The 17,001-nt window shown below is 41.6% G+C and overlaps 1 protein-coding gene across 2 annotated transcripts in view; it reads left to right on the top strand.

The window, feature by feature from the left end:
* Positions 1-5,065: 5,065 nt before the first annotated feature.
* The window catches only part of RNLS (renalase, FAD dependent amine oxidase), an 80,079-nt gene continuing 68,143 nt past the window's right edge, over positions 5,066-17,001 (top strand). Inside the window, exons 1-4 of one of the 2 annotated variants that reach the window (XM_075257561.1) lie at positions 5,066-5,225; positions 7,185-7,290; positions 8,201-8,352; positions 9,628-9,786. In XM_075257561.1, coding sequence (XP_075113662.1) covers positions 5,108-5,225; positions 7,185-7,290; positions 8,201-8,352; positions 9,628-9,786 — 535 coding nt within the window. In that variant the 5' untranslated portion in view covers positions 5,066-5,107. The remainder of the gene's footprint in view (positions 5,226-7,184; positions 7,291-8,200; positions 8,353-9,627; positions 9,787-17,001) is intronic. The other variant, XM_075257560.1, reaches the window with a different exon arrangement.

Below are 17,001 nucleotides of genomic sequence, written 5' to 3'. Positions count from 1 at the left end.
TCTTCAAGGCCCTAGTGAAATATTAAACTGGGGTCTTCACATTCCATATGTTGTCCTTAAAACCCCTCTGAATTTGCAGAAAATCAAATAGAAATGAGACCTATGGGCATTCGTTTGTCATCGCTCTCTATTCAGGGGTTCCCCACAAGACAGCAGCCCTTTTAGAGGTCTAGAATATAGAAAATTGAGTTGTTTACCCACCCTTGTGATAAGAAGAGCAGTTACTTGGATGATGACTTTTAGTTTTCAACATTAATCATGTTGAGAACCACTGATGTGAGCCAGTAGTATACCTCTAAAATTTGTAGCAAGCAGGTTTATTTAGAAAAAAAAACAGCCTTAACTTCAGGCAAAAGAATGTCAAACAAAACCCTGCTCAGCCGAGCACTAACTAAACAGTATAAAGCTAAGTATACGCATGGCTTACTACAAACCACACGAACAAACAAGATAGCACAGTACAGTCTCACTAGACTTTCAGTAATTCAGGACAGACCCAGGCGCCTGCTCTTGCACCCAGGATCTACCCTGAAGTGTACACTCTGCAGCCTTTTATGGCCCAGTAACAAGCCCGGGACCCACACCTAGAGCTGAGGCCTATTCAAGACCCGCACTGGAACACAGATATGTCAGAAACCTGGGGAAGATATACCGGAACTCCAGCACTCTGCCTGTCACTTTCTCACAAGATATATATATATATATATATATATATATATATATATATATCCTATTAATATTATAAATGTGAAAGTTTGTGAGTTTGGATGTTTGTGGGTTTGTGTGTTCCGATGTTTGTTAGTCAATCACGCAAAACCCGCTCGACCGATTTGGCTGAAATTTTCCACAAACATAGTTAATACACCCGATTGCGCAATAGGCTACTTTTTGTCACAATAGCGCACATATGTTTTTCCCAGGACCCCCACAAAACCCAAACTCACACCACCATCTCTGCAATCTCACACACTTTGGACCATAGCAAGCCACAAAATTCATATTGCCCTCTACAGCCTCGCCCCTAACCCCACACAATCTCATATACATATACTTTACCACTTTGCCCCTCACCTTAACGATACTCCAGGAGACTCTCTTTAACGCTCCGGAGCAGCAATGTTTGCCAACCCCCACCGCTCTGACAATCCGCGACACCGCCCACCCATGTCAATACCCCTAGGCGGTCTAATAAATGCAAAAAAAAAAAGTTTCAAAAAAGTAAAAAAAATATAAAAAACAAAAAAAAAAGGATTAAAAATTCAAATCACCTCCCTTTCCCTAGAACACATATAAAAGTAGTTAAAAACTGTGAAACACATCCATGTTAGGTATCCCCGCGTCCAAAATCGCCCGCTCTACAAAGCTATACAAATATTATTCCTGTTCGGTAAACGCCGTAGCGGGAAAAATGGTCAAAAGTGCCAAACCGCCGTTTTTTCACTGTTTTGATTCTGATAAAAATTTGAATAAAAAGTGATCAAAGCAATAACATTTCCTGAAAATGGTAGAACTACAAAGTACACCCAGTCCTGCAAAAAAAGACGCCATATACATCCCTGTACATGCACGTATAAAAAAGTTACGGCTGTCGGAATATGGCGACTTTTCAAAAAAAAAATTTTTTAACAGTTTTGGATTTGTTTTTAAGGGGTCAAAATGTAACTAAAACCATATAAATTTGGTATCCCCGGAATCGTAACGAAACACAGAATACAGGGGACATGTCATTTTGGTTGCACAGTGAACGCCATAAAACCAAAGCCCGTAAGAAAGTCGCAGAAATGCATTTTTTCTTGAAATCCACCCCATTTTGAATTTTTTCCCTGCTTCCCAGTACATTATATAGAATAATTAATGGTGGCATCATGAAGAAAAATTTGTCCCGCAAAAATTAAGACCTCATATGGCTCTGGGAGCGGAGAAATAAAAAAGTTATGGGGTTTAGAAGGAGGGGAGTCAAAAACGAAAATCAAAAAATGCCATCGGCGGGAAAGGGTTAACTTCAAATACCTCTGTCCCAAAGTCACTATGTAAAGTTTCTCACAACGCCGTATAGCAGCTCAAATACAAAGTAACTTCAACACAAAAGTCTCACGTATTCTCGGAATTACAGCAAAAACAAGATACAAACTTACATTTCATATCCCATCCCTTATACTGTACACACTACGAAAACCTTACCCACGCCTGTATATACCCACTGCTACAATCACCGCAGACGAAGTCGCGGGTACCAGCTAGTATATATATATATACACAAGATAGTTGATAAATGTATAAATACTGAGGGTTTAACTAATGAGACCCCCCCCCCCATTGATCATGAAAACAAAGGTCCCAGAGTCCCCCCTATGCATGAAGCAGTAGTGTGCATGCATGGCCACTACTTTATTCACTTCTACAGGACTGGAGAGATGTGCTCAGCTACTTCCATTAGTCTCATAGAAGTGTATGGAGTGGTGGCCACTCCATTCACACAAGGGACCTATGGTCTCATGATTGCTGGTGGCCCCGAGAATCATGCATTACCCTATCCCCTGTGTATGTAAAAACCCCTTTAATAAAATCATAATAATAATTTTAACCCAATTACATCCTACCTAAATATTGGGACAGGTAAAAACACCTGTTATTTGGGGGTACATAGTGGAGAATAATTAAAGGGGTTTTCAAGGAGTTACATATTGAGGACTTATATTAGGACTGCTTGAAGAAACCATAGGGTGAGCACTGTAGCCTCTTCACTGAATATCAAGCACACTGCTGTACATTTCATAGAATCTGTGCTTGGTCTTGGTCCTCCACATTCACTTGAAAGGAACTGAAATGCAAATGAGCCAGTTGAAAACCTATGGCTTTGGCCAGAAGATCTGTGGGATGTCAGACCCCCAGCTATTAGATGTTGATGACCTATCCTAAGGACAGGTCACCATATAACTCCCAGAAAACCCCTTTTATACAAAGGAGTTGGTCCCTTAGTCTTCATTCAACACATACAGTATCTTTAATATTCATGTATGGGTTCATATCCTGAGACATACAACTAGGGTAACAAACCACAAATCCTAAGTTCAGGTTCCCACATTGCAGTTTTTTCATGTTTTTTGGATTCACATCAAAAAACGGAACTGTGGGAACTTTGCTTCCAGGCGTATTTACTCAGGAGGATCCTTGTGCTGGTTGTTATCATTGATTTGACTATTCAGTATTAGAATTAGCTTACTATCTCAATGTAGCAGGAAAAATGTAACATTGCTAAGCCAATATTTGAGGGATCTGGAGCAAAACCAGTGGATACTAATGTGACCTTTATCCTCACAGACTAGCATGCAACACAAGAGAATGTGGGAAGTATGATACAATCTGAAAGGGGAAATTGGATAAAAATGTGTGTGATAGTCATAGACTGCATAGTGCCAGAAATAGATGGCCAGAGTAATAGAAATGATAGTGTGGATAGAGTCAGGACTACAATATTCATTGGGGCTACCCTCCCCCTATCAGTATGTCTTTGAAGTGTTAGAGGAAACCCATGCAAACACAGGGAGAACATACAAACTCCTTGCAGATGTCGTCCTTGGCAGGATTTGAACCCAGAACTCCAGCACTGCAAGGCTAAAGGGCTAACCACTGAGCCACCATTCTGCCCATTGGGACCACCCTTGACCTGACCATTATTAAAGTTTCTTCTCTCTTTTTGACATAAATTGCACCAATTTTCTATTTTTTATTTATGATAAATTTGAGCCTTTTATTGCCCATCATCATTCTTTATTGTATTCCTTGTTTTAGGCAATAGCACAAGGATCATGAACCTTCGGCACTCCATCTGCTGTGAAACAACAACTGCCAGCATGCTCCATTCACTTCCATGGGAGTTCCAAGAGCAACAGAGCAAGTATGCATCCTGGGAGTTGTAGTTGTAAAACAGCTGGCTGAAGGTTGCCTATCTCCGCAATTATGGGAAAAATATGCAAATGTATTTCCAAAGATGTAAATAGGAAACCACTGCCTCTGTGGATGTTTTTTAGAAACAGTCTGAAATCAATAGGCTTATTAAACGACTCAACTAATCACATTAAGTGAATACATGCGGAAACACCAACACTAAGGCCGGGGCCCCATGTGACGTAAACGTCATGGAAAAAAACTGTCACAGAAAAGTGGATGGGATCCTAGAAAATCCCATTCCCACTTTGCAGTAAATTACGCGCTGCTGATACATGGCGATTTCCAAACCTGTTGCAGCTTGGGAAATCACAGCATCTCAATTATACCTAGGAAAGTGACGGCGGTCTCCCTATAGGTATAATTGAAGCAGAAAGTCCATGGAGGAAAACTCTGCGAACTTTCTGTGCAAAGCACTGCGCGAAGAAGCGCTTTTCTTTGCTGCAGGACACCAATTGGGGCATAAAACTTGGAAAACAGGAGAATTTTCTCTAGCACCATGTGAATCCTAAGGCCTGGTTCACATCTGCTTTCGGTATTCTGTTCAGGGAGTCCCCCCCCCCCCCCACCGAACGGAATACCGAATGCAGTGAGCAATGGAAGCACACGGACCCCATAGACTATAATGGGGTCCATGTGTTTTCCACACGGTGTCCGCATGGAACATGTGGCGAGAAAAGTGCTTCATGAACTACTTTCCTCTCCGCATGACTCGTGTGGAAACCACAGTCTATGGGGTCCGTGTGCTTCCATTGCTTGTCAATGCGTTCAATATTTCATTCGAGGGGATCCCCAAGCAGACTCCCCGAACGTAAAACCGAACGCAGATGTGAACCAGGCCTAAGAATGTATGTTGCATTCTGTGTGTTGTATTTACGAGATATTTTCTATACATTACTATTATACATTTATAATTTTCTAACCGTATTTACCATCTATGTGGAAGAATCAATAACACAAGCAACTTTGTAAAGTCTTTAGCTACAATCCAGAGTTGATTTAGAGTAAAGCGTTTGTATTAACATAGCAAGCTGTTTGCAGTCAGGGCTGAGTGCAGGCCGGCAGCTCCTCTCCCAGGGTAAGCTATGTTTGGCCAGCGTCTGTTGTGTAAGTGTGCAGGAGAAACACACAGATTAGTGAGCTGAGGTTTTCATTCACCATGTCTAGGATATTAATCGTGGGTGCCGGCCTGACAGGGAGCCTGTGTGCTTACCTGCTGAGGAAGCAACTGGCCAGCAAACTGCAGCTGGTGATATGGGACAAAGCCAGGGGTGCAGGTAATGTTCTAGCATGGTGGTTAAGTTTATATAGGAGCTCTATGACTTTATGCAAGGACATATGGCAGTGCATGCAGAGTTAGGGGGCACATGAACACTTAGTGGCCATTTTTTGCTTAGTTTCTGCTCTGCTTTCTGAACACGGACAGTAATAACAGACAGTATAACGGACGACCGTTAGCCATAGACGATAAGGTTAAAAAGTTCCGGACACTTAATGTTTCTTAACAGTTCTTGAAGTACTTTTCTCTACGCGCAATGGAAATGTTACAATTTGCAAAACTGGTGCGTTTTTGGAAATCGCAGCATGTCAGTTATAATTATATGGAGACGCCGGCGGATTCTATATAAGTATAATTGAAACAGAAAGTCCGCAGAAGAAAACTCCCAAACTTTTTGTGAAAAGCGCTATGAGAAAAACTGCGATGTGTTTCCGACAGTTTTTCCAACATCACTTTTCCGCTCCAGCCCGCTACTTGGGGTTTTAGACTAAAGCTCTGTTCACATCTGTGTCACTGCACTTATTATGTGCTGTCTATATTACTGCTGTCTTCTTATGCTGTAGGGAGAACTCTGACCCTTGAGGCTTCAGGACCCGGTAGCAGATACTACCGCCGCACTTCCTATAGCTACCCCCACAGTGGTGTAAATACCAGGGCAGCAGTGATAGTAGCTGCCACAGGGCCTGGGATATTAAGGGGTCCCTGATGATGTTTTTTTTTTTTTCTTTTAAAAACAGTATCTCCAGCCGGTAATGGGCCCTATTTACTTACCGATCCTTGCTCCTGCTCACAACCGCCTGGGAAATGGAGATGGCTATGAGCAGCAATGGGGATCAGTTATTGAAGTTGCGGGCCTGCGAACCCCAACAAACACTGCTATCATTATACTCTGTGGTCTCTTTAGACCCTGGAGTATAATAATTGTTCATGTTTAGTCCACTATCTGGCATAATATTGTGTGCAGGGGCCACTGTCCGGCATAATACTGTGTGTGCAGGGGCCACTGTCCGGCATAATACTGTGTGTGCAGGAGCCACTGTGAGGCATAATACTGTGTGTGCAGGAGCCACTGTGAGGCATAATACTGTGTGTGCAGGAGCCACTGTGAGGCATAATACTGTGTGTGCAGGAGCCACTGTGAGGCATAATACTGTGTGTGCAGGAGCCACTGTGAGGCATAATACTGTGTGTGCAGGAGCCACTGTGAGGCATAATACTGTGTGTGCAGGAGCCACTGTGAGGCATAATACTGTGTGTGCAGGAGCCACTGTGAGGCATAATACTGTGTGTGCAGGAGCCACTGTGAGGCATAATACTGTGTGTGCAGGAGCCACTGTGAGGCATAATACTGTGTGTGCAGGAGCCACTGTGAGGCATAATACTGTGTGTGCAGGAGCCACTGTGAGGCATAATACTGTGTGTGCAGGAGCCACTGTGAGGCATAATACTGTGTGTGCAGGAGCCACTGTGAGGCATAATACTGTGTGTGCAGGAGCCACTGTGAGGCATAATACTGTGTGTGCAGGAGCCACTGTGAGGCATAATACTGTGTGTGCAGGAGCCACTGTGAGGCATAATACAGTGTGTGCAGGGGCCACTGTGAGGCATAATACAGTGTGTGCAGGGGCCACTGTGAGGCATAATACAGTGTGTGCAGGGGCCACTGTGAGGCATAATACAGTGTGTGCAGGGGCCACTGTGAGGCATAATACAGTGTGTTCAGGGGCCACTATGGGGCATAATAGTATGTGCAGGGGCCACTTTGGGGCATAGCAGTGTGTGTGCAGGGGCAGTGGCACACTGTATTTTGCCCCTGCACGCACACTATTATGCAACTGCTCCACATTATGTTTTATGATATGAGCTAGATAAATACAATATATCAATTTAGCAATACATTATTGCTAACAGTGATTTGTTAACTTGAAATCCCAACTTTTCTGTGTTGTTTCTTTAGGTGGGCGCATGTCTACCAGCCGATCTCTGTCAGATCCAAACTGTACAGTTGACTTGGGAGCGCAATATATCACAGTCACACCGGATTATGCGCAGAAGCACAAAACGTGAGAAAATTGGTTACTGTCTTTATTGATATGAAGTCTTTGTACATCGATATTACTAGCTATAGCAAGCTTTTTTGACACTTGTGGCTCATATGTATAACCTTCTATAGCCCCTGTATAAACATCATAAGGGTCTACGAGTCATGCCAGTCTTGATAATTCTCCCTTGTGACTTTCCTTCATAAGGGTCATTGCTTGCAGTTCTATACAAGCTCTCTGTTTGCAACTTTTCCATGAATTTTCTTGTGTTTCCAATGGGTGCCATTCCTTCTTGTGTCCTTTGTAGGTTGCTGTGCACTTTTGGCATCAGGGAAGTGATAACACTATTACAAATTGCTAGGCTCAAAACCATCTCATTAGGAGAAAAGCCATGTCTGTGTTGGTCAATGCTGTTTGTCATTGTTGAATGTCACTTACAATAACCTACAAAGAGCTTGGAACTTCTTCCATATAGCCCCGCCCCTGAGGAACTTCAATTCTCCTACTTTCTTTTACAGAGTCATAAGTGAAACCATGCCCGAATTATACCAAACTCAGCAGTCTGGCATGTAAAGGAAGGGAAAATATGGATACATTTATTTTGAAGTGTGCTAGAATAAGGTTTATCTTATTTATTTAAAGGTGAACTTCTCTTTAAAAAAAAGTTCTTGTTTCTTTTGGCAGTCCGTACACCAGTTTAGCAAATATACTCTAGTTAGGAGCTGGTGCAGATATACTTTATGCCAGTCTCTGTTTCCATATTTAGAGTACACCTGCTGGACTGTGGCAGGCAATGCCTCCTCCAATAAGCCAAAAAATTGGTGGGTAAAAAACACAAAAAGTTCCAAATTTTGCACAAATCAGGACACCAGGAGACTTCGATAACACTAATACTAAATTTTGGATATTGTTTTTTGTGATCCTCTTACAGGTTTTATGATGAGCTTGTGGCTAAAGGGATCTGTATACCGCTGAGTGCCACAGTAGAAGGAATGGTGATGAAAGAAGGATCCTACAACCTTGTTACACCTCAGGGAGTCTCTTCCATTGTCAAGCACTACCTCAGCCAGTCAGGTACCTCCGGTAGATATCCTATAACTATATAACTAGTTGTTTTGGGGTTTTTTGGTTTTTTTTGTCTAAATAGGATTGCATTTAATTTTTTATTTTTTTTTGTAAAGATTAGAGATGAGCGAACACTGTTCGGATCAGCCGATCTGAACAACACGCTCCCATAGAAATGAATGGAAGCACCTGTGACGCCGGCCGCCGGCAAAGTCAGCGTCACAGGTGCTTCCATTCATTTCTATGGGAGCGTGCTGTTCAGATCGGCTGATCCGAACAGTGTTCGCTCATCTCTAGTAAAGATCATTAAATTGTCATTGTAAATAAGCCCATTCATTGTTTTTGACATACTGAGGGAACTTTCTAACCCATCTGTAGCAGTATTGTGGCATAGATAGGTGTAAATGTGGATAGATGTACCATATTGTTGGTTCTGCACCTCGTCGCACTAATTTCTATGAAGGCAAGAGGGGCAGAGGCCAAGGGGGGCCCAGATGGGGACTAACTGGTGTTGGTTAAAACAGAAACATACGCCAGCCTTGACTGGTATAGATTACAATGCTGGCACACTCTTGAGTGCCAGAATTGTAAAGAGACCAAAGCCTTATAATAATTTATCCGAATTTCACACCAGCGAGTCTTTGATACTTATTAAAGCAATTCTCTAGTTCTGATGCTATGGGTGTTGTCCATTTTGTTAGAAAAGCTCTCTGACAATAAGAGGATAACAAGGTGTCCTTGGGGACCCCAAACAATCATCTTATATTTGCAGAGAAACTTGGCAATTATTGTTTAATTTCTGTACAGCCCCACCACAGGGAAAATTGGGCATTGTCCATTCACGTTTGTGGTTTGTTTGTGCAGGACAGGACAAAGCGGTCCTCCAGAGCAGGACACTCTCAATAACTGCCCTCCATTCCTGCAGAGAAATGGGATCCTAAACGGGTGACTCTTTGGGTTCTGTTCACATGGAGGATTTTTTTTTCAGGCGGATTTTGACGCGGAATCAGCCTCAATATCCGCCTGCAAAAAAGGCTCCCATTCATTTCAATGGGAGTCGCTTGCTTTTTTTTTTACCGCTAGCGGGTTTTAATAGGTATGCTATTGTATACTGGTGTAAATTAAAAAAAGATATGTCCTTCAAGAAGACCTCCAGTGAAGATACATTACTCCAATCCCTTCCTACCTGTCTATCACACTTTAAAAGCTTTATGCAGTACTTGCTTCTTCCCACTTCCGATCAGGCACCATCTTGATTTTTAGATTTCCCCTGTTTTCTCTCCCTCTAAACAGGTGCTGACATCTGTTATGAACGCCATGTAACACACATAAACCTTCGAGAAGGAAGTTGGGAAGTTTGCAGAAAGTCGGGGTCCCCTGAAAACTTTGATATCGTGGTTCTCACAATGCCAGTGCCACAAATTCTGCAGCTGGAAGGTGATATCGCAAAATGTAAGTTGCATTTTATATTTCAACTAACATATCGTATACATATTTCAGTGATATAATAGTTGAGATCCCATCATGGATGACAATGGAAGGAAACAAAAAATTGCAATTGGGTTTTTTGACGGGGCCCTTAAGGTGCCCATATATCCTCAATAGCTGACAGCTGGACTAAACTTTCCTTCAGAATTTTGATTCAGCTGTGCATGTATGTGCTTTCAATGGGGAGACTGGCGTAATTTGCTCAGACTCCTCTGGGGGAGTCCTAAAATATCTTAACGAACAAAAGGATCAGGCCTTAATACTCCTCAGAGACCGTAGTCAGCTGATCTTGCTGAAACAGATGAGCTTGGCTGTCTTTTTTTTCTAATGTGTGTAGGGTCCTTTAGGAGTTGCCTGCATGTCTCAGGTAGGGATTAAAGGGCTATTCCCATGAACGTAACCATAACCAGGTGTGTGTCCCGGGCTCATTACTGGGCCATAAAAGGCTGCAGATCCTGGGAACAAGAGGAGGTGCCTGGGTTTGTCCTGACACACAGAGCATTTGGTGAGACTATACTGAACTATTGTGGTTTTCTTGTGTGGTTGGTAGTAAGCCACATGTACTTATTGTTTAGTTAGTGCTCAGACGAGCAGGGTTTTGTTTCACATTATTTTGCCTGAAGTTAAGGCTGTATTTTATTTTGTTGTTTTTGTGCCTGAAGTTAAGGTTTATTTATTTTCCTGTTTTTTCTAAATAAACCTGTTTGCTCCTGGACACAAAGTTAGGTCGGGGCCCCACGGGACGTAAACGCCACGATTTGCCCGCAGCAGTGACGCTGCGGGAAAAATTGCGGCATTGTACAGTGCAGGCAAAGTGGATGGGATTCATGTGAATCCCATCCCCACTTTGCGGAAAAGATCGCAGCGTGGACACACAGCGATTTGCAAAGCCGTTGCGGCTTTGCAAATTGCAGCATGTCAATTATATCTACGGAAACGCCGCCGGCTTTCCCATAGATATAATGTTAAGAGAAAGTCTGCAGAGGAAAACTCTGAACTTTCTCTTAAAAGTACTGCGGAAACAATACGCTTTATCACTGCGTTTACGGCCTGTGGGGCCTTAGCTTTAAACACGCCTGACTTTGTGTCCGTCCGAAAAACCGGCGGTCACCTTCACAAATCCATTTCAAGTGAATTGATTTTAAAGCTGACCGCCAGGCGCAAGTGTGAATGAACCCTTAGATGTTTAGAGAAAATATTTAATATTCAGCAATATTATTAATTATTTTTGCAAAATATTTAACTTTTGTTTACAAATGTAACACCTTTAGGACATGGCTATCTGCAGATGGTTATAGATGGTTATATGGGAATAGAAACTCTACTATAGGAATAAATATAATACCATTTATAAATCTGTTCTAAGGGCGTTCATAAATATGGAGCATTTGTAGAAGCTCCAAAATCCTGATTCCAATACCATCGAGCTAAAAGTGTCAAACTTCTATTGATAAATTCCGAGCTGTATCTCCTAGCATCCCCTATTGCCCAAGAATAGGTCTCCATTATAAAATCCTGGAATACCCCAAAGTAATTTTACTTCTAAAGAATGCAATAACAGTTTATAGTATTGGAATAATATTTGCAATGGGCTTTCAGTCCTTGTCCCTGTTATATTACCATAAAGTGTCCACTAGGTGGCAGTAATGATGCATTTCTATGATGATCTAGTATAGAAGTTAATTTTTTCCCGAAATCTAATCTATGCAACGTGTTTTGTGTTGTAGTGACAAGTCTTCTGTGCCCGTCATAAATATAACAGGTTCCTACTTGTATTACAAACTGAATGAAAAATTGTCCGCTTTAAGTCTGGTTAATAAAGACAGTTCACATGTGACATCTACGGGTTTGGCATTTTAAGAGCTGGTTTCTGTGTTCTTAGAAAATGCCATGTGTTTTAAGTTCTCTAAAATAACCTATCGAGAAAACGCTGTACTGGACGTTTGGCATTTTTAAAAGATGTGTTTATTATAAAAATGTGACTAACCCCAGAAAATGCAAAAAAAAAAATCAATTCCCCATGTACATATGTTGATAATATTTCACTATAGACTTGAAAGTAACACCTGGCCACATCATTTTGCAATAAAAAATTTAAAAAAAACATCAAAAACCTTTCATAGAGTAGTATGTGAAGGTGTCCAAATAGGTGCACCCTGGTCGGCTAAATCTCTGACCAACCTAGACGTGCCACATAGACGTGGCCTGCATTTTATAGGTATCTGTAATACACATATGGCTGCAACTATTCTCCCATAATGTGCTGGGTACCTGCCTACTCCCATCATTGGCCCCTCTCCTGTACCCCGTGGCCATTAAAAATAAAATTGTCTTCAGCTACAGACATCTGATCCCGGATTTGGCAGCATCCCAGGAGCATGTTGTACATATGTTGCATGTACAATGTGCAAGGCTAAATTTACACAACCCAGTTTCATGGGCCTTGTGTTGGCCGGATTCACCGCCTTGAACTCATGCCAAGAGAGGGACTCCGAGCATTCTAGTTATCTATGGTGCTAATAGTCCCTGTGACGTACCGTTTATACCATAGGACAGCATGTAGTTGGGAGGCAGGGACTCCTAACAGCATAGATAACTACGGTATTATACGAAGAGTCCTGCTCCTGTAGATTGTGAGCCTCATATGGGGTTCACAATCTACATTTTCCCCTATCAGTATGTCTTTGGAGTATGGGAAGAAATCCAAACAAACACAGGGAGAATATGCAAACTCCTTGCAGATGTTGTTCTTGGCAGGATTCGAACCCAGGACTTCAGTGCTACAAGGTTGCACTGCTAACCACTGAACCACCGTGTTGTCCCTCACCCCTAAAGCTTGTTTACCCTCATTTGCATATTAATAAACAGTGATTTACATTAAATTGGGACACCAAATATAGGCATATCTGCATCTACAAGGTGCTTTGATCATTTACTGCTGACAGACTCCCTTGTAAAGTGTTATTTGCGAACCCTCAAAGTGTGAAAATTGCACCAGCAGTGAACATGTTAAGCTGAGCGAGCTTTTGGCCGGCAACCCCCCAAGTCCCTAATTGAAAAGCACATTGGGTTTGGCAGATAGTTGATGTTATTTAAGTTGTGTATGGGCATAAGAGGCTGCCAAGTATATCCGATGCCACTTTTCTCTAGAAATCGCATATGAGAAGATTACACTGATGAAGTTGTAATCTTGGCACCTGCAGATTTCCAGAACGCAGGGACTCTATAGATTACACAAGGCCTTTTGGCATTTTCCTTGGAATATGAGGAAGTGTAAATATGGGAAACTGAATGAGTTATGGGCATGACCTCAGCATAACGGAAAATTGTCCAAATAAAATGTAGTCACCCATAGAAGAAAAGGCTAGGGATGAAATAGTGGCTTTGCATAAATATGTAATAAAAAAAAAACCATTAAACTCTTTATGGTCCTATATTCTTCTTACAGGCCCCTGTGTTGCTTAGACAGGAATCAAATCCAGCTCTTTGCATCCGATTCTTGATTCTGGCGCACTTAAAATTTTTACTCTATCCGCCACCATTATTGAGCAATAAGTGCAGTTAGTTTTGGTGCCTGATATACTATTAAGGCTCTGTACTGTCAGAAAGGTTGGTGTCAGGCAGGAGCAGACAAGGGGTGGGATTTTGAGCTTTGACATTGATTGGAGCTCTGCATCACGCCCCCTGCCTGACACCACCCACTTGACAGTACAGAGCCTGAGTAGCATATCAAGGCACCAAAGATAACTGCATTGATTTCTTGGGAACGGTGGGGGCTAGAGAAAAAAATCCAACTGTACCAGAATTAGTGGAACCGAAAATGATTGGACTTGGCAGAGCTGATGAAAGTTTCTCTTAAAGCTGTAGTGAGGGCCTTGGTGGTCAAAATCGCTTTTAATTCACTCTTAAAGGGGTAAAATTAAGTTTTGGGGTTTTTTGTTGTTTTTTTGACCCCATAGACAGGATTATAACAACAAATACTATATACCTGTCCGCCTAGTCAAAACAGAAGTGGAACTCCCCTTTTATTCACATCTGCATTCAGGCCCTTCTGCAAGCAGCACTTCCTTACGGAAAAACTTTTTTATGCGCGTAGGTTTCTGTTCTTTTCGATCGGAAACCCGAATGAAGATGTGAACCGGGCCTTAGACATGGTAGAAAGTTGTCACGTGGGGGCAACACTGTGGCTCAGTGGTTAGCACTACAACCTTGCAGCGTTGGAGTCCTGGGTTCGAATCCTGCCAAGGACAACATCTGCAAGAAGTTTATGTTCTCCCCATATTTGTGTGGGTTTCCTCCCATACTCCAAAGACCTACTGATAGGGAAAAATTGTACATTGTGAATGAGTGGGGCTCACAATCTACATTAAAATCTACAATTAAATTAAATCTACATTAAAAAAAAAAAAGTTGTCACGTGGTGTCACATCATCCTGGGTTATACCAATTTTCTTTTTGTTATAAAAAAGGCAGTTTTGGCCTATATCGATTTGTGCAAAAAAAAAAAAAAAGTGTAATGTCAAAAAGTGAGCGCAGCCTTCACAGCCTGAAATATTTAATATTACTTAGGGCAAAAAGCTGCAGAAGCCAGAACAGATTTCAGTTTCTGGCACATAGACCACCCAAGATGTAGTAAAATTATTAAGAGGCCCAAGTACGAGGTGCACTATACACCCGTCCTATTAACAGCCCCATTACATTGTAGCATCAGAAACACGTTGGAGTATTACCGGGATGTCTGATGGCCCCAAGTCCTGACATTTCTGCTCATACTTTGCACTGTTAGAAGAGATCATCTGTGCCCATAAATGTTATCTGCGCAATCTTAACATTATAACAGATGATCAAACACGTTGTGTTCCCTTTAAAACCATAACACTTGTATCAAATCTCTTTATATTATTAATGCAGATTTTTAAAGAGAAGACCTTGGCTGGATTCATGACATTTCCCATGTTGCAGCCTGCCAAAAAAGCACGGCATCATAGCAAAATCCTGCCTATAAAAGTGTAATTCTCCATTTCCTGCTAGGATATTAGCCTGTAACTTGCACGTAATCCATAAGGCCCTAATAACTTCCTTCAACCTTTAAGAAAAAGTTTAACTTAAAGAGCAAATCTGCCAAAATACTAAATTCATACGGCACAAGGTGGTTTACATTGCGTAATACATGTATCCCGAGGTAATGGCTGGGGAAAGGTGCTAAGTGTTACAGCCATGGTAGCTGTACGAGGTTGGTTGGACATATGGAAATAATATGCTGCTATTAATATATGGACAGCAAATAATGAAATCTCAGTGGTTAGCATTGATGCCTTGCAGCGCTGGAGTCCTAGGTTTGAATCCAGCCAAGGACAACATCTGCAAGGAGGTTGTATGTTCTCCTTGTGTTTGTGTGGGTTTCCTCCAGGTACTCCGGTTTCCTCCCACACCCCAAAGACATACTGATATGGGATTTAGATTGTGAGCCCTATATAAGACAGTGATTTCAATATCTGTATAAAGCTCTGTGGAATATCATGGTGCTATATAAGTAAAAAACATTAAATGTATTCACTTCAAATATACATTCATGTATATAGAATCTATTGATAGTACAAGGAAACCATCAACAGGTTGGTGGATTTCATAGATGTGTATGTGTCAGCATGTCATATGTGTCAGCATTGCTGTGAATAGAGTGTTGGTGTAATCCCATAATGTCTTATGACATTATAGGTCTTTTTGTAAGGCCTATTTTCAGGATAGCTCATCACCATCTGATCAGTGAGGCCACCACCCTGCCCCTGGAACCATTAGCCTTTTGGGACAGTGTGTAAACCTAGAAGCAGATGGTCCCATACATTGTATAATGGCCATGCACCATTACTACAGCTCTACCTCCCTTGTAGTGAATAGCAGTTGAACTGAATTAAAGGGGTTGTCCCATCTCAAGGATCCTATCTATACTGCTAGTTTATGTGGGTTTGAGACCTTTCCTAAATACATTGCTTTATCAAAATTGCTTTGTTTGGCTGCTTTCTGAGATTATTCACTTCATTGTTTACACAGCGTTTCCATAATCACGGACCTGGGGATGGTCTTATCTCTCCGCCCAGGACAAGTGACGTAGCTCCCTGCTCTTAGGAGGGAGGGGGAGCTGAGTGCTCGGAGCAGCTTGTATTTCTGAGCAGTTTATCTCCAGCTCTTCCAGTTGTCAGGTCGGCTAATTGAATTTTGCTGAGACAGGGAGTTGTTACCTCTGTATGTAACAGACCTAAAACCGAGTTTATTGCAAGCTGACTCTTGGTTCTGTACCATGTAAATTTGGGATTCTCATCACCTATCAAATCCAGCTCTGCTACACCAGCTTCATATTATGCATCTTCCAGTTATACTGTGCTAATTAATTTACAACCATCCCGCTACGTGGCGCCTTAGCCTAAGAGTAAGAACAAAAAAAGTTAATAATTGTGTAAAGTCCCAAAATTACAATAGTCTTAAAGGGTTAATGCCCAGTGTAGTCCGGTGATACTCGATGACTTGTGTTCTGTAGAACGTCTTACGACTGTACCTCAGTAGTTATCAGCGTATAATGTAACCCCGGATTTATGTCGGTGAAAGGATAACTTACCTTGGCATTAAATAATCCTAAAATGATTTACACATGTGCTGGCAGATACAGATCAGTAAGACGAGAGCGCGCGAGTGTAAGGTTTTTTTTTTTTGTTTGTTTTTTTTTTAAGTTTTTTTTTTTTTCAATCACCCATTTGCATGATCCCTGATTAAAAGAAAGCTGTTCACGAATGTGTCAGGATGTTTTCCATCATGCTCATATTTTTAATGCAACACACAAAGCCAAGTGTCTGTTTTCATTGAAAAAATCCAGAAACCGCCAAAGACAACAGAAAGCAAAGGAAAACCTATGACATGCCTTAGACACGCTGTTCCTTTTCACTATTGCTTGTTTTTTTTCTTTTTTTTTCCACTGGATCCATTTTTGTGTTTATTGACAGACCGGGCTCATTAAGACGTCCATTGGAAAATCTAATTAATGTCTGTCGCGTGACATGTGAAGGGTATAGTCTTATAAAAAGCAAATCTAAACGTTCCATCTCAGATTAGTCATTGAATTTATTTTAAGTTGTTGTAATTTTCCAAATCCCTGGAGGTGGTCCTTCAGATCAAAGCATCTGATGT

Source organism: Leptodactylus fuscus, chromosome 10, assembly GCF_031893055.1.
Source record: "Leptodactylus fuscus isolate aLepFus1 chromosome 10, aLepFus1.hap2, whole genome shotgun sequence".
In the NCBI taxonomy this organism is placed as follows: Eukaryota; Metazoa; Chordata; class Amphibia; order Anura; family Leptodactylidae; genus Leptodactylus; species Leptodactylus fuscus.
The sequence above is the reverse complement of the archived record's forward strand: the minus strand, read 5'-3'. Positions and strand labels throughout refer to the sequence as shown.